The 18,257-nt window shown below is 40.9% G+C and overlaps 1 protein-coding gene across 2 annotated transcripts in view; it reads left to right on the top strand.

The window, feature by feature from the left end:
* Positions 1-18,257, top strand: part of GRID1 (glutamate ionotropic receptor delta type subunit 1) — a 1,431,845-nt gene that overhangs the window by 1,329,288 nt on the left and 84,300 nt on the right. For both annotated transcript variants that reach the window (XM_019502226.1, XM_019502225.1), the window contains exon 12: positions 2,614-2,752. In XM_019502226.1, the coding sequence (XP_019357771.1) occupies positions 2,614-2,752 (139 nt within the window). The remainder of the gene's footprint in view (positions 1-2,613; positions 2,753-18,257) is intronic.

Below are 18,257 nucleotides of genomic sequence, written 5' to 3'. Positions count from 1 at the left end.
AAAAAAAAAAAAAAAAAAAAAAAAAGACAGGAAAACAAGAAAACAAAACAGGCACTCTTGGCCTGGGTTATTGTTCCGGCTGCTTTTAGCCAAAAGCAAAGCAAATTGACCTTCATGAGGTCAGTCCCTCTTTGGTGGCTCTCTCTGAGCCTCTTGCTGAGGTTGCCACGATTCCCTTTAGCACATTAGGTCCATCTGTGACACCATTTTTGGCTTGTGCCACTTTTACATGTTTTACGGTACCTCAAAATCTATCACGCCCCTCTATTAGGGATATTACGGTACAAAACTCTGGTGGGCTGTGCCAACTCGGTGTGTAAACAAACAGTTCTGAGCCATACTGGGTCAGTAGTCTTTGCTCTAAGTTCCCTCTGTGGGGCTTACTCTCTGCAAGGGTCTCCTACCAGCTCTCCACGTGGCTCTCAGGGTTCCATGCAGTGTGTGTCGGCTCGCTCCTCCTCCTCCTTCCAGTTCTACGCTCCCCCCTCTTTCCTGTCCCGGGCTCTTCTTTATACCAGCGTGGGCGTTCCCTGCCCCTCCCCTCCCCTCCAGAAACACCTGGGTAAGGGAGATTTCTGCCGGGCTCTTTGGAGCTGTAGACCTGGGGTCGCTGAGCTTTTGTTTAGCCCTCGTGCTTTGGAGTACAGTGACTCTTTCTCTTTCCCACAGTGTGGGGCAAATTGTGCCACATTGAATGGGTCCAAAGGAGGGCTACTTGCATGACCCAGGGACAGCAGGGCAGACCCTCTGAGGAGAGGCTATGGGACCTTAACTTGTTCAGCCTTCACAAGAGAAGGCTGAGGGGGGACCTGGTGGCTGTCTATAAACTTACTAGGGGGGACCAGCGGAGTTTGGGAGAGACCTTGTTCCCTCGAGTGCCTCCCGGAGTAACAAGAAATAACGGCCATAAATTGCTAGAGAGTAGGTTTAGACTAGACATTAGAAGGCACTACTTCACAGTCAGGGTAGCTAGGATCTGGAACCAACTTCCAAGGGAAGTGGTGATGTATCCTACCCTGGGGGTCTTTAAGAGGAGGCTCAGCGTTTACCCGCTGGGGTCATTTGAGCCCAGTTTTTTCTCCTGCCCATGGCAGGGGGTCGGACTAAAAGATCTACATGGTCCCTTCCAACCCTACGTCTATGAATCTATGAAAATAACCCTTCCTGGATCTGCATCAGAGAGAGCTAGAGCTCAGGGTCAGCCTCTTGCAGTGTCTCAAAGGGCTCTGAGATGCAACAAGATGCATGTACGCTCTCATCTGAATGAGCCCTATAGGTTGCAAGTTTGTCACATTTCAGCTAGAGACAATAAATTGCTATACTTTTACTGTTACACTTGTTCCTTTATGTCATTGAGAGGGCCACTCCAGTGGGTTTAGTAAAGTAAAATACACGTAAAATTACCTTTAGTAAACACTAGAGGGAGAAGGAAAAACCCACTGTGTTGTACAGGTTAGTCTTTTAAAGGTCAGCAATAATTATGTTGGAAACGTCAGAAAATCTACTGATTATTGAAAATAATAAATAATAACTTGCAACAAAGCTGGGATCCTGGTTCTAGTATTTAAATGATGCATAGTCAATGTACAAAAATATATCGTTGCTCTCTAATATATTCTGACTTTTTAAAACTCTTAAGTGGTAGAGAGGGATATTCCAGTATAGTCTTTATTTTTAAAGAAGTACCTGTTTCCTTTTAGAACACATTCTGTGGTATTGATCCTGACAATTCTGGCTAAAACCCTAGGTGGTTGTTCTTAAAAGGATTTTTCTAAACTCTATGGCCATATCCACATAAGTGTGGATGTTTGGTTTGCCAGGAATAACTAGTAGCAGGATACCTTGTGCCTTGGTGGGTTCCCCACCTTGGAAAATGCTTGTGCCACATGACCTCTGGCATATGGCAGGTTACTCCAGGTAGGACAGGGGAGGCTAAGGCCAGCACTGAGCTGGACCCAGTTGCCTTCCCTGGGGTCCTGAGGGCCTCCTGGGGCTGCAGCAGCAGTGATCCAGCGTGGCTCTCACCAGCCAGGCTTTCGTTTTGAGTGATGTGAGCTGTCCCCATATGTGCTGCTCTTCTTTATTTTATTTTTTTTGGACAGTTTTTTTGACTGTTGGCTATCTAGGGGTCAAACTCCCTCCCCCACTTACCCCATGTTGCTCCCTTGCAGCGTGGAGAACAACTGAATGTGCAGTATGTGGCACCACAAATGTGTCTGTGGCATCACATACTGCACAGCTGCACTTGTCTGGATGAGGGCTATGAAGGGGAAGAAGGAAGGTTGATGTAGGAATTTTTCAAGATGTCATTGAAAGCTGTAATTTTAGCACAATTCAATATTTTCTTTGCACAACATAAACATTAACTTCAAAGAGTCCCATATCTTTCTGGATGCATGAGCACTCATGGATAGAATATTTCTATGAGAGGCAAGATCTCAAATACATACTGGTGTTTGCTTATGTTTAAAGGGTATTCTATTAATGCAGATTGAAGAGTTAATAGAAATGCATGGGGATAATTAAAAGGCTAATTTCAAACAAAGACCAGCCATTGTAGGTGATCTTGAATGCCATTTCCTGAGCAAGTTCACTCTCCTTGCTTTTTTGTAGGTGGTGAATCTACAGTCAATTCTGTGGCTATGCGTATAGTAATGGGAAGTTGGTGGCTCTTCACTCTTATTGTGTGTTCATCCTACACAGCTAATTTAGCAGCATTTCTCACAGTCTCAAGGATGGATAATCCTATAAGGTAAGAATCTCTTTTTAACACAGAGCTGGAACTCGAATTTCATAGAAATGTTTCATCCAATTGAACACCCATTCGTATGAGAAGGAAATAATTCTCTTATTTTCAGTGTTTGCATTTCCCTGCTACAACCCACAGGCAGTTTATTCTATTGATACAGGAACTATTATGACACTTAAATATAAGAGAAAACTTTTGTTTCTTTTAAGGAAAGTATAAATCTCCATATCTGAGACATCTTTTTATGGAAGCTTTCTTCCTCACTATTTCAGGTTCTTGTGTTTACTGTTTTTCTTGTTTACAATCAGGAGGAAATTTGAGATAATGGTATATTATTTATATCTATAAAGAATTGTACAACATCTGGTCTTTCATCTTGCTCATATAATTTTGTGTGTGCAATCGTTCGGATACATAGTTTTGTTCATGCTGTCATTTGCCCTTTCAAAAATTACTGTAAGAAAAAGATTATGAACATAAAATAGCATACACAAAACTACAGGCAGCCTTTTAATATATAAAGACTACATTTGATAATACTATTTGCAGAATAAAGTAATGCTCAAAGAAGAAAAGATAGCAGAATGAGGTAGCAGATGCAATAATGATGTTATTTCATTAGATTTATATAATGATCCATATATGTGTTAGCAATATCATTGTGATAAATGACAGAGCCTTGTAATAAATGCAGTTGATCGTGTCACTTTGACTTCCTTCCCTTGCACTCTTGTCTGTTAATACATATCTGATGAGAGTATTTCCAACAGTCCAAGCCTCTGGGCACTTTCAAATGCTGCAATTAAAAAGAAATCTTGCCAAGGAAATGTTTCCTTCTCTTTTCCACAATGAGGATAAACTCCCCAAAATTACACTTGTATGAAGTGTTGGATGGGTCATTTATCTCGAAGCTTTCACTGGTGACAGTTTCATAGCATGATGTGTATGGCCCATCAGGGTGAGAAATGAGAGCTTTATGACATGGAAAAGGGAAGATTCCCAGAATTGTACCTGAACACAGAACTTGTTTCTCTCCCTAGGAAGGGCTAATGTAAGGAATTCATGTGCTACCCACCAGACTGAATTACTATCTCAGTGTCAGTCGTGCATATTTTGGAGGAGGTATCACTAGAATCCTTCTGTTCAAGTCCTAAAACAGAGGGAAAAGGGACATTTCTGTGAATAGCAGTCACAGTAGCTCCTTGTATCTGCTGTGGTCCTGACACTTGAGAGGATTAGCCGTTTCTTTTCTCATGGGAATTATAGTTTTCCCAAATTCATTTTAATTCACCCTTAACATTTGAACATCAGAATATAATACCATGGTTGGATATGAAGTTCAAAGCAGGGCATATTCCTTTAGGAGTCATTGGTATGGCATAAACAAGATGAACTATCTTTCTGTTTTATACTCTGAGAAAATGGTCAGCCATTTGCCTTTAGTTATGACCAGCCCCTATAAGGTGTTCAAGTTGAGGACCCCACAAAATCAGATTATTTTCTACTTCATTTTTTTCAAAAGGGAGGGAGGGGAGGACCCACAAGGATATAGTGGGGCCCCAAATTTCTCATACATGGCATGGTTAGGACATAAAATGTATTTTCAGTCATTTACTTGAAATGTGATATAGGCCTGCTGTTGACAAAGTGCCAACAGGTAGTTCCTAAACATATATGCACCCCTGTATTAAGTGTTGATATGCAAGGCAGAAGACATCTCAGGTTCATTTGTCGACACCAAGTTGTGCCAGCTATTAGAAAAAAATCTTCTTTTGACTATTGCTGAGCATGATGCGGAATTTGGCTCCTTTGTTATCAACATGGCCTTTTTCCTCCATCTGATATGACTATCAGATGAAGCCTGGGAGAAAATAATAATTTCCCCTCGTTCAATATATCTCTAGTGGAGCAGATTACTGTAAAAATTCTCTGGTAGTCCCTGCTGTTCAGTAGACTAATTATGGTAGACTTCAACTTGCTTATTATTTGGAGTTTTAACTTTTCTTGATTGTCCGTAGACCTTGGATAAGTGAGTCTGCTTATATCTTATTCCAATAGTGTATGAAGGTTTCATAACAGGTAATGAGATCTGAACTAATGGCCAGTTGATGGTATCATAGAGTAACTTACTTTTAACAATGATTTTTTATTAATGTTTTGTATCATAGATAAAGTACAATTTCCTAAATTATCCTGGCATGGCAAAAACTGTTTACTGAAGCATATTATTTAAAATGTAAAAATAGAATATTTGTAAGACTGAAATTACACACTAACTGGGGACTGGTAGAAAGATGTTAGCTCAAAATATCAAATTCTCAGCCTTACTGTAGTTATTTTTGTGATATGAAACAGATGGAACACTGGCAAATATAGTTCTCTGAGAATTATGCTTATACAAAATAAAACTCTAGATGATTTAAAACAGTCAATAAGTTTTGTTTTACCTCCCTGGGCCCCAAAGAAGATTAAGTGGGCAGGATAAGAGATTGGTGACAATGTCCCTATCAACTGGTAATAAACAAGAATGCCTTGTTTCCCGCATTCTCCCCCAAAAATGTTACTCAAATTGCCAATTGCTTAAATTACAAGGGAGACTTTATAAAGGGGGATAAGGCAAGGTGCCACATTTATTTGTTACACATATCTATTTTGATTCTTTTTTCTAATTATATTTTATATACCACTGTACTAAGACGGGTAATGATATGCACTAGTCCAATTCACTTCACATTCAAAGTATGTTTCTTTTTTATCCCAGTTATAAAAATACATAACTGATCATTAAATTCCCATAAAATGGGTTGCCAATTTTTTTTTTTTAATTGTGCTAACCATTTATAGATGTTGTAGTTAGTGGTTTTTCCCACATTAGTAAACTGATCCATGTTTATCACTTCATGGGTCATCCATTTTGTATTTTGCTTTAATCAATAAAGACTTTTTTACTTTTTTATGCAAATACTGATGTGGTAGGTTTCTCATTTTTTTAATAAAACAATGGTTAATACAGTTTGTACACACATTCTGTTATGCTGGTGTTATAAATAATATTTAAATACAAATGAGATTTCTTCTATAGCCTTAAAAACATTTTATCAGGTTATTTACTGAACGCACACACATTACCTTTTTTTTCTAAATCCCACTTTGCTAAACAAGTAAACTTTACAACTTAAAACTTTTATATGAATTGCTGTTTTTTGTTTCAAAGATTAAAACAACTTTCCAGTCCAACTGGACAGAGGTGTTCTGGTTTGGGATCCACAGACAGATTTTTAGAGAGAATATTACTCATAATGTTTATTACATCTTTATGATATTTACATACATTTAGACTATTGCCAACTTAAACTAATCCTTTAAATAAACAAAAACAACACAACATGACAAACAACACAAAACAGACAGAAAAAACAATTTTGTTGTGATGATAAAACCATGGCTTAGGTGAAGAAAATGCTGTTGATGGCCTAGTAGTTCTTTAGTCACCTTTGCTACTAGATTAGATTTTACACTGTAGCTTCTGCAAAAGAGAGAGAGAGTAAAGAAAAACAAACAAACACACACACACCAATCTGCCAAGGAAAACTCCTTGCAGTAAAATATTACTTATATTTACACATTTACAGTGCTGACCTGTACCAAGTTTTTATAAACACCTGTTTTTTTCTTTTTGCCTTAACAAGTTGTTAACACTTTCCTTTCTAAAAGATTTACACTATGTTTGAAGAGTGAGGGGAGGTTAAAAAAAAACAAAACTTTTTTCACCCTCTTTACCAATGAGATTGCAGATATTTATTTCTAGCAGTTTTTCTGCCTTGCAATACACACACAGAACAAACATATAACACTCCTCATTTTTATTGGACCAGCAATAGAAATTGTTGTACTTAACCCAAACAGACCACAGCATGACCTCATGCACTCTGAGATCAGGACCTAACTTTTTTTTAAAGGAACTGTAACTTTTCCCCTTCTTTAAATCAGTTATTTTTAAAATTACATTCTTACATCCTTTTACCTGCTCTAGCATTTAAATGCTGTTAATCTTATTTTTTCCTTCCTTTTTTTTTAAACACTTTTCACATCTCTTTTTTCATAACAGCTGCCTCCCAGACCATTTTTTTACTTTCTTTTATTCTTTTTCTTTTTTTGGCCTTTACTAAAGGTTTTTCTGTTGGGGTATGCTCCCCTTAGCCTTTTCCCAATTAAGGGTAACCCACAAGGCGGTGGAATAGGGTTTTAAGGTGCCCTATATTTGCCCCGCCCATTCCCCAGGGTGATTATTATGCAGCATTTTGCAGAGACTACCCTGCACTAACAGATCTTAACCATAACCCTTTCTAGCCTACAGGCTTCACAATCCATTTTTATCAGTGGCCCCTTCTTCCCTTGGTCTTTGCAAACCTGTCCACCAAGCAAAGCTTGATTTCTCTCTCTTTTTTCAGCTGCACACTTTGTGCTGGCCTTGCCTTCTATAAACCAAAAAACAATTTCTGTCTCTTTTCTTCACAGATACACAATCCAGTAAGCTCTATTCTAGCTCCCTCCAAAAGACCACGGGAGACAAATTGCACACTATGCACAATTCCTTCAGAAAAACTTTTCCTACCTTAAAAAGGAATCTTCAAACTATGCCTCTGCAGAGAAAAAGCAAAACATGCCTCTGATAAGCTCATTGCTCTTTCCCTGCCCAGAGTAACTCAAAGTAATTTGGGGCACTGATTTCTGTTTATACAGCTGTACCCTGATGTTTCCCAAAATAAGCTTTTATGCTCCTGTAACAATCTCTATTTCTTTTAGGCCCTTCACTGTTCTGGAGAGGTGGGGGGGAGAACCAAGTTTCCCCTCACTTCCAATCACAAATTCTCTCCCACTGCCTGAACAGATGTCCAGTAACATACCTTGCCTTTTTTTGTGCCACCAGCTGCCTCTTTTTTTGGGGGGGGCACCCAGGATCCCAAAGTATCTATGTTACATTTCTTTAACTGTCTTTGATTTCCTTGAAGCTCTACTGCCTGCATAACACTTTACCTTGCCATAACTTGCACTTGTAATTTACACCTTACAAACTTCACAGAAAACACGACTGCCCTCATAACCATTCATAAAAAACTAACCCTTTTCAAGGACCCTTTCATTTACACAGCTTTTCCAGCAGAGAGATGACTTTCTCTGCTCTCTCCTAGCTTCCTATTGCCAACACAAGAGGAGGTTTTTACTTAATCCCAAGTGAACCACAGTATGTACTCATGTCCACTACTCTGCATGACCCAGACAAACAAAGTTTTCTGGTCAGCAGTAACAAACCACCTCTCCTGCACGAAACTTACAAACCTGGTTACAATTATTATACAACTTTACCTTACTACAAATTTTAGCTAACCCCTTTAAAATGCCTCCTAACAGTTAGTTAGACAGAGGAACAGATTTTTAGTAGCTTCCCATAAAAGCATCATTGTTGCAGCCTCCTTTTTTATGGAGTGTGGCAGTATATTATATATCTGCATATAGTTCTTAAATTTGTCTTTTAAATCTGCAATGGTACAGGCATCTTTTACTGCCTGCTTTGTCCATGGGCTATGTCCAAATCACTGCAGCACTTGTTTTAAAAGACTCATATCTTGCAGATATGTAGGCAGGGGATCTTTAACATTTTTTTACATCTGCCTCACTCTTTGCTGTTTTTGTTTTGAACATCTTAACTTCCGTTTCCTGTATTTTTCTTACTGCTTGAAGTTAGTTACCATTTGTTATTATTTAAATCCAGTATACTAGTCTGTAAAAATGTGCCAAAAAGTCCAATTTCCAAGATAACCAAGTCCAAAAACAAATTCAAAACCAAAGCAATGGACCCCTCTCTATAGGAGGTCCAGACTACCCTGACAGTCCATAACCCACAAAGTGAGCTTCTTAATTAACCACAACCCAGGTGGGCTTTCCAAGTCAAACAACTTGTCCAAGTATCCAAGTATTCCTCTATTCTTCTAAGTGGTCGGTCTAACCTGAGACCACTATACCCGGCATTTCTACCACTGGGCAATGTGCACACTTTCAAATAGAGAGCCAAACACATATACAGACAAAATTTACTATACAGATAACACAACTGATCAATAACTGCAACATAGAACCTTATGCACCCCCACATGCATTTTCCACCAAAATTGTTACTTAAATTAATCTAATTGTTTAAATTATAAGCAAGACTTTATAAAGGGGGATAAGGCAAGGTGCCACGTTTATTGATTGCATGAATTAGACATAGAGGTTTGGGCACACCATTCATACAAAGGCACACAAATCATCATACACATCATTACACACAGGCATACACATACACAAAACAACCATTTCATACACCAGATATAGTTACCATCAATAGTTGCTCAATATCAGCCCAGGGTGGCCAACCCAGGCTTATTGAGTAGAAGATGATGATTTGAAGATAGCAGATTTGAAGATAACAGCTGGAGCAGGGTGAACAGATGCATCTGTGCTCTGATGAAACAGCAGTAGAGAAAGAGACTCACCCAACTTGGCATTTTCAAAGTGTTCTTTTATAGGGATTGGCATCCTTTGTTTCAGTGCTTTGGGGTTTTTCCTTAGCCAGCTTCTGTTTTTGTGTTTGTTCTTCTTTTGTCTTCAGCTTATGCTAGCCTCGGAGTGTTCTTGTTGCCCGTCTGGCAGAATTTCTTCTTCTGTTATCTCCTTTGTGCCATCAAGCTTCAAAGGGATTCTTCAGCCATTTATTAGTTAGTTACTGGCTGGTAACTTACATTTCGTGCCTTGCTGCTTACATAAACAGTTAAATCTTCTTCTCCCATCTCTATGCCATTCTCTCACCATTCACCCTTTTACACATGCTCATACATAAAGGCTATGCAGAGTTCATTCACTTATGTCAAGCAGAAGGATACAAAATGGAGTTTTCAAGTTGCTTACAGGACAAGACTAACATGGTTATTTTTCGCTATTATTACACTCTATGTTAACATCAGCTACATTAGTTCAGTTCATGCTTCTAGATGCTTAGCACAAGTTATAGCAGCCTAAATGCTGTTCTTATGTATAGTAGGAACCAGACAGTAAAAGATCATAATGAAGGCTAAAAGCCATCTGTTCCCCAACCTGCATTGGTCCCATGTTTTCTGTTTGCTTTTTATTTAAATCTTTTAACATTATGTTAATTCTACTTTCTCTGAAAGCAAGAATGAAGGTACTCCATGACTAGTCACCCTCCTTGCTAAGTTATGGAGATGCTTCCATCTTCTGATCATTCAGAGTGCACGGACATTCCTGCCCCATGTTTCTTCTGTTCCATAACACCTAGTCCCTCTATTCCTAAATTTTAATACTATTTGGCTTCAGTGCAGTATAATATGGAATAACATGTTTATTTTGGTCTCAGTCAGTCATTGGAACTTCCCCAGATAATACCTTACCTAGAACCAGAAAGGAATATGTTAGACCCCGACTCTATGTGGTGCCCAAAGACTAGGGAGATGATGATCCAATTGCTCATGGATCCTGTTACTCATTAGCCAGAGCAAGCAGGGAACAAACACTACTTGCACACATTTTTTGCAATAGCTTTATTTAAAATGGAGACAGCTTTGGGCAAAGGTCCAAGAAAAACAACCAACTGGGGACCTGCCTTCTGTATGTGGTCCAAGTTTCCAAGCCATACAGCAAAGTTTGAATGACAGTGGCTCAATAAACCAAGAGTTTTGTTTCAGCAAGGATGTCATGATTTAAGAAGACTCTCTTACTGAGATGTCCAAAGGCTGCACTTGAACATTTCAGGCAGTGTTGTATTTCCATGTCAATGTCTGTTTTTGATGAAAGATGGTTTCCAAGATAGGCAAAGTGATCCATGTTCTCCAGCAATTCTCCAGTGATTTGAATGGGGGTGGAGGGATGTGTTTCTCCATTTGTAGCAGGTTGGTAAAGAACTTGCATTTTCCTGATGTTTAGAGTTAGGCCAATATTCTTGTCGACTTCCAAGAATACATTAAGAATGGTTTGGAGTTCTGTTTCAGATTGATCAATGACAGCATTGTCATCCATATACTGGAGGTCCATTATGGATGTTGTCATGTTCTTTGGTCCTATGGTCATGGTCTTGGTCATGGTCTTTGATGCTATACACAATTTCAATAATAGCTGACAGTTTGCCCATCAGCTGAGAACTACCAAATCCTCCTGTATTTACTTTCTCTGTTAGGAAACCTGAACCCCCACACTTTGGATAAATTTCTGCTGCTATCTCTCTTTTCATAGAAGACCCTTTTGATTTGCAGTATTGCTGCTGTTAAATTGCCAGAAGGGGAGTGTGGCAGAACACCTTTAGGGTGCTCACCATGTGGCAGGGGCTACAGTAGGCTGGGGCAAAGCCAGTAGGGAAGGCAGCCAAGTGAAGACCCTGAACGTCATTTTAAGCGGGAAGGTGTGTGGCAGAGCACCTTTGGGGTGCTCACCACTTGAGGGCTCTCACAGGCTCTGAGGGGAGCCTCCTTTGGAGGAGCATCAGGGGGAACCTCCCCCAGGAATTACTTTTTAAGGGGGAAGGTGTGTGGCAGGACACTGTTGGTGCCTGCCACTTTAAGAGCAGAGCCAAGCAGCCAGCAGGTTCTTGATTGTGGTGGCCATTTTGGATCTCTGGCTGCCCATATAAATAGGGCAGTTTTCTGCTGGCAGGCCAGACAGCAACATTGCCTGGCTGCAAGGCTTCTTGTATCATCCTGGAAGTAAAGGCAGAAGCTATAGGGGATGGTTTGGAGAACTCCTGGTCCTGGGCATGCCCTAAAACTGCACCTGGCTGGGAGTGGGTGACCTGGTGAGGCTCTCAGTGGTGCAGGAGCTCCCAGGAAATGCCAGGCTAGTTACCACCACGGTAAAAGGTGGGTAGAAGTTCCTTAACCCTAGCTCTCACCTTTGGGTGAGTCATGTAACCATGGAGGTAGTTGGAGCCAGGCAAAGCTATGGCTACCTGAGCCCTGTGGGATGCAAGACCTTGAGAAGTGAGATCTAGGGCAAGGCACAGCTGAGGCCACCCGAGCCCTGTGGGGTGCAAGACCCTGAGGAAAGGTAGTTGGAGCCAGGCATGGCTACGGCCACCTAAGCCCACCGGGGAGGGAAGCCCCATGGCCCCAAGTAAGGAGGCGGTGTGGAGCCTCAAGTGAGGGGGCAGAAATGAGTAGTGAGGGAGCTGTGTGGAGCCCCAAGTGAGGGGGCAGAGATGAGGAACCCCAGTGAAGGGGGGAACACCAGAGGGCTGAGAGCCCAGTATGCTTTTATATATATAGCACAATGACAAGCTGCTCCAGGAGGAGAGTGAGAGTCCCTGTGAGACTCTGGAACACCAGCCATGGTGTGAGTTACCCCTTCCCCACAACTGGGTGAGTTAACCCAGGGCCGGAAGGCAGAACCAGGAGTGAGGTGGAGCTGTAGGCTCAGAGACCTGATGTAGAGTACCCTTGATTGGTCAATGCTGAGGCCAGGACCAGAATGGTAAAAAGGGCCAGGGGCCCACCACAAGGGATGCCCAGAGCTGAGGGCCTGGGGTCCCAACTGGCCTTGGAGGTGAGGCCAGGGCCTGTGTTGCCAAAGGTCTTGGGGGGGACCATGCCCAAGAGGGGAAATAGTTTCAGGGAGCTAGGCAGCCTGGGATGAGGGCGGGATAGGCCGCCTGAATGGAGGGATCTTAGAGGGGTCCTGATAGGAGGATTCTGGGGCCTAGTGTGGGGCCAGTGAGATTAACATATGTGGATGCCATTTGCAAGGCTTGGGCTGTGGTGTAGGGAAGGATCAGAGCTGCAGATAGTACCCCCTAGCATTGGGGCAAGAATAGGCAGCCTCCCACCATAATTAACATTGTAATTAATTAAAAACAAGGCATGGCAGATGAGTCTGGTGGGTGGCGTGCCCAAAGCCAAGTGGGAAACTAGCACTGTGGCTAGTTAGGGACCCCCACTCTGCCACAGGGAGAAACTAGTATTATGGAGCAGCAGTAGCAGCAACGTCATTAAGGTTTTCATTAGAAACCTGATTTTCTTCTCAAGCCACCTCTAAAGTCCCCAGTAAAAGAACTATCGGCTTCAGAACTGGCATGCATGATCTGTGACTAGCAGAGAACTGAAGTGTTAAAATAAAAAACCACCTGTCATTCTATTAATACACCCTTTCCCTTACCACATACACATAATAGGTACAAAAAAGATTTCTCAGATAAATCACACATGATGTTTATTAGAGCTCAGTGAAACATTGCTGTAACAAAGTTGAACTGTTGGAAAGCAACAGTTAAATGAATGTGCCCATTATAAAATTCAGAACAAATGTCAGCAGGCATTTAAAGTTTGGCAGCCCCTTGCCTACAGACCCCTTATGGACTACCTAATGCTTTCAAAAGTTTTAAGGCATTCTGATTGGCCTCAAGCCTTATTTCCCCTTCTTGCTCCTGGTTTATCTACATTGCTCTTCACCCTGTGCATCCATCCATTCTCCCTGAAGACTCAATGTTGACAGCACTGAGGAGCATTGTAACAGGGGACAATGCTCCAGGGCTGTATCCTAGGTTCTGTATACCATAGGAGCTCAAACTGTGAAAATAGATCTGGACTTGGTAGCTTATCCTTTCCATCCACTATACACTGGTTTTCACACTCACAGAATTATAAAATAATCAGACAGTCATAGAAAAATAGGACTGGAAGAGACCTTGGAAATTAATCTAATTCAACCCTCTGCTCAAGGAATGATCATTCCTGTCTGCAACACCCCAAGCCAAGTATCTTTCTAACCTGCACTTAAAAATGTCTATATGCTTTTATCTTTTCACCTCATTACTCTGAGGTACCAATCAACAACCTTTCTTTCCAGTTATTACTCTTTCCTACATCCTCCATTTTCTTGATCTGTTCCCAACTCCACAGCACTGAAAAGGGAGGAGTAGGAAGGGACATAATTCATGAAGTGTGCACCATTTTCAGTAACTCTTTAAATCGTTATATTCATAGATAAGCTGCAGAAAGCAAGGCAGTGAAGCCCTAGTTGGTTTCTAAAAGTTGGTGAGCATTTATACCTCCATATAATTTCAGTGAGAAGAATGAGTCTAAAAACCAAATGTATAAGGTCCTGATATTGAACCATTTGTGATGGAGGAGCAGGTGCATATGGTGCCCCAGAGATTTGTGGCATCTGGGGTGAGGTCCTGGAAGTAACTTCTTTATCAGCATCTTTGTCAGTCAGACTAGGAGACACCAACCCAAATTGTATCTTGCCAATGACCAATTCTTAAGCTTTTTTGCAAAGCAAGAAAAATGGAAAGCAAAAGCAAAAATATTAGTGAAAACTAAGAATTGGTATTAAAATTGAAAAGAAAAAAAAATGTCCAAAGGTACTTTAGTTAAAACTAAATAATCACAGTTCATTCCCAGCTTAATTTCAAGTATTTTTTTTTTTCTTGGCTAAACTCAAGTGATTTTAATTTACTCTTCCAGGGCATGTGTAGATGAAACTATGGCCTTAAATTAAAGCAGCAGGTTTTAAAAAACACCACTTCAGTTTAGGGATGATTCAACCCCTGTGTCATGCGCACACCTGCTGAACTACCTGCTTCTCTGGCAGGGAGGAGAGAGCGAGCTTCTGGTGGGCAAAGCAGTCCCTGGGCTGTGGGGGGGAGATTCATGCTTTCCTCTGCAGCAGTGGTGCCCCCCAAATGCCAGGTGGGACCTGCCCACAGGCACCCAGCTCAGGTGATCCTGGGGGTGCTGCAGCTACTAGGGAAGCACCAGGCTCCTGTGCACCTCAGGCAGGCAGGCAGGCTCCAGGTCTGGGGGGAGGGGAGGAGGGAAAGATCAGGCTTGCCACTTCCCTTGGGCGGAGCTGATTTCCTGGGATGCTGTCAGGCTGTCTGCAGGGTTTCCTGCAGAGCTGTGGAGCTGCACAGAGCCCAGTGCTTTACTCCACAGCTGTTGCGGCAGCAATCTAAAACTTCTCAAAGGAGTTTTAGTTTGCTGCACCCCAAATCATTTAAGGCGCATTATGCCGCTTGCATTTCCTACAGTGGCTGAAATTAATGCACAATATGGCATTGAGGTGTACAAACACTGACACCATTAAAATGGTGCAAAAGCACTTTAAAGTGTCCAGCAAACACACCTCTCATTTTGTCTACACACGGCCCTGATTATCAGCGTCAGAACTGTGTGGAACTAGGAAATCTTTACTAAGGCAATCTACCAAAGTTATTCTAAATTTCTGAAAGAGAGATGATTCTTTCTTGTACCTGATATGTTTCCTGACATTCCTGGAATCCACTCTCTGTCCTGTCATTTGTAATTACCAGCTTAATTGGCAATGTTTCTTTCTTCCTTTCTTTTGTTTTCCTTTTTTTTTTTTTTTGCTTCTTGTTAGCAAGGGTAATTAAGTACCACACTGTAAAATCTAGGGCAGAAGAAAAAGAATTTACACTGTTGTCGAATAGAAGTTAAATGTGTTGAGACATTATGAATATTTCAAATGCATCTGTGCACCATTCATCTGCAAACAAGGAGCGTATTATGTACATTTCCTAACCACATCTGTTGTCTCCTGATTTCTTTATTAGTATCTTAATTCCCAAGATTGTCTGCTTTTTGATGAGAGCTGAAGTTTCAGAGCTTGTTCCCTGTCCAGATTGCTAAAGGACGGCATGTGCTACTGGTTAGGAGTTGGGAGAATTCAAGCTGCTTCTTCATCACAGACATGCTGTGTGCCACTGGACAGGTCATTTAGCATCTCTTTCTCATGAGTGGTATAACTAGAGAGGGACTATTCTGGGACCTGACCGGGGTAAAGAGGTGAAAAAAAATGGCTTTTACCACAGCTGTGAAATTGCAGGCACAGCAGTGGTAGCAACTGGAAGTAATCACTGGCTTGTGTACAGGAGCCACTCCAGATATACAGACTTCTCCTTACAATGCTGTTCAACATATTTTCCCATCGTTACAATGGAAATGATAATCTTTTCCTATTTGTTATAGTTTATAACAAGATAAATGGTTACAGTTTGCAAGGTGCTTAAACACATTGGCAATAGTAATGGCGTCCACAGAAGAATCTAAGATACGTCTATGTTCCCTGAAAATTAAACAAGTAAACTAAAACATATATACAAGAAAATCATAGGAAATTTTTAAAGAAAAAAAAACAGCTGGAAGGAAAAAAAAGAAAGAAAAGAATGCAAGGCTTGCTTCTTAGAAGAAAAGTTAGTCACAGGGCATAAGGAAAGATTTCACCTGAACTAATGAAATGGGTATAACAGGGTGGCAAGAAATAACTCATAGGAATCTATCCTTGTTCAGATTTTGTATTGGAATTCTGAGGTTCCAAAGCAGCCTTTCTGTTAATAGTGCTCAGTATTAAGCTTTTTAAAATTTCATTTGCTTTTCTCATATCAATTTTGTTATGTTTAATTTTAAAGTGTCCATGTAGCACTTCAGGCATGTTGGAAGGATTCATGTGTGAATGAGTATTATAAAAAATAATTACAGTCCCATCATTATTATTTAAGGCCTGCAAGAAAAAGTTTGAGTCATTAAAAAACTAGATTAAGTGCTCCCATAAAAGGGAAAAAGCTGAAATAAGTACAAGATTCAAGTGAGTTAGCTGGGGGAAAAATCCCTCATCAGCAGTACAGAAGCTTTTTTTCCTCATCCTTCTCTTCAAAGAAACACACACACAAAAAATTCTTTGGAAATACTCTGCCTGCATGCTATACAAGGATCGTTATTCAAGGAGATGTCAGACAAGGAGGCAGTGATCCAAGGTTTACCATCTTTCTATGCTACAGCACTAATCACTGGACAAAGTTGTTACTAGATTTGCTCATCATTTTGGGATGCGCTTATTAATTAGGGATACATTTTTAGGGTCTTTGTAATTCTATCAGTGTGCTGCTTGTGTTACTTGTGTTTCTATATGAAGCTGTATCTCTCCCTTCTGCAAGTCCTCATTCCCAATGGAGCTATCTTGCAGTACTCAGTTTCAGTGGGGCTGGGTTCCTCCAGCCACTAAATCAGTCAAACACACACACACACATACACACACAGAGATTAACGTGACATGCCTGAACTGGCCAGGTTGATCAGCATGGACAGGCTGACACCCTCATATGCCAGGAATCAGTTCATTAAGGTAACAATAAAATGCAGTCAGACACAAGCACACAGGTAAACAGAATACCTCTGAATCCAGCTGGGTGTCTAGCTGACACCCTCATGGGCCAGGATTCAGTTTATTAGGGTACATCTGAGCCGAAATGGGTCAATCACCCTGTACAAGCTGATCCCTTTATGTGTCTCAAACTCAGCATGTCCCAATTTTTTGCTTTAACTGTCCTAGTAGTGGTAGCCTCTTGATGAGCAGACCCCACAGTATTTCTGGGCTTCACAGGGATTTTTGCCTTAGGTAAAAGAAGCACTGCTGCAGAGCATGTGGGGAAGGAGAAGTAGAGAAGGAAAAATATATCCAGTTACCACCAGTTTGACTATAAAAGTTATTTACTGCTAAATATATGAAATTTATAATGGTACTAGTAGTAATGGACATTCAAAAGAAAACAAACAAAACAATTGCAATATTAGGCTAGTTTCATTGAGTATTTGGGGAAACTTAGCTCAAGCTTAACCAATACAATTCAGGTTCAGAAATCTATGCCTAGAGAGAAAAAGAGAGAGAGAGAGAGAGAGAGCAAGAGCTGGAATCTCACTGTTCCAAGGCACTCGGGTGATCTGTTGACAAGTGAAGTTCTCAGCATGATCCTTGAAGGGAGACCATCTGTTTCTCCCAGCTTCTCGAGAACAACAATGGATGGTGTCAGCGAGATTTCTCTCTCTTGAAGCACACTGGTTGCTGCTTTTACAGATTTTTATACCCTTGGTTCAGCTTCTTCAAAGCATTCTTTTAATTGTGTAAATAATTGTTTTTTGTATTGACTGATTAGACTGATTAATAATAAGGAAAAACATAAGATTAGATTGATTGATAACCAGGAAAAACACAAGGTTAAGAAGTAACCAGACACTTAGGAGCCAGCTTAAAATTTGGATATACTGGGTGGGATACCTCATTGTTTCTTCTCAGATGGCTTGCAGCGTCAGGGTTTTGTATCTTACCTGTTGTGAATAAGCCTCAGTTTAGCATGACTCTCAGATTTTACTGTAGTCTGTTAAAAGACTTAAGGGGATTATTGGAGTGTTCATAAACTTTGTGGGGAGGACATCCACCATTCATTCTGGGAAAGGTATGACAGCATTTGTGGTCAGGGCTCCAATGGGCTGGACATTGTGATGAACCCTTAACCATTATTCAAATGTTGTCCATATCCCCTCTGACTCGGTCTCTTGCCTCAGCATTCCCTAACCTGACAACCGAGTTTTAGTCAATCCCATAGTGGGACCGGGGAATGCATGGCCTGAGATGCCTATTAAACTTTTCTTCTGCTTAGTTCTGGTTAAAT

Source organism: Gavialis gangeticus, unplaced genomic scaffold (assembly GCF_001723915.1).
Source record: "Gavialis gangeticus isolate Ggan-Ray unplaced genomic scaffold, GavGan_comp1, whole genome shotgun sequence".
In the NCBI taxonomy this organism is placed as follows: Eukaryota; Metazoa; Chordata; order Crocodylia; family Gavialidae; genus Gavialis; species Gavialis gangeticus.
This window is presented reverse-complemented; position numbering and strand designations above follow the sequence as displayed.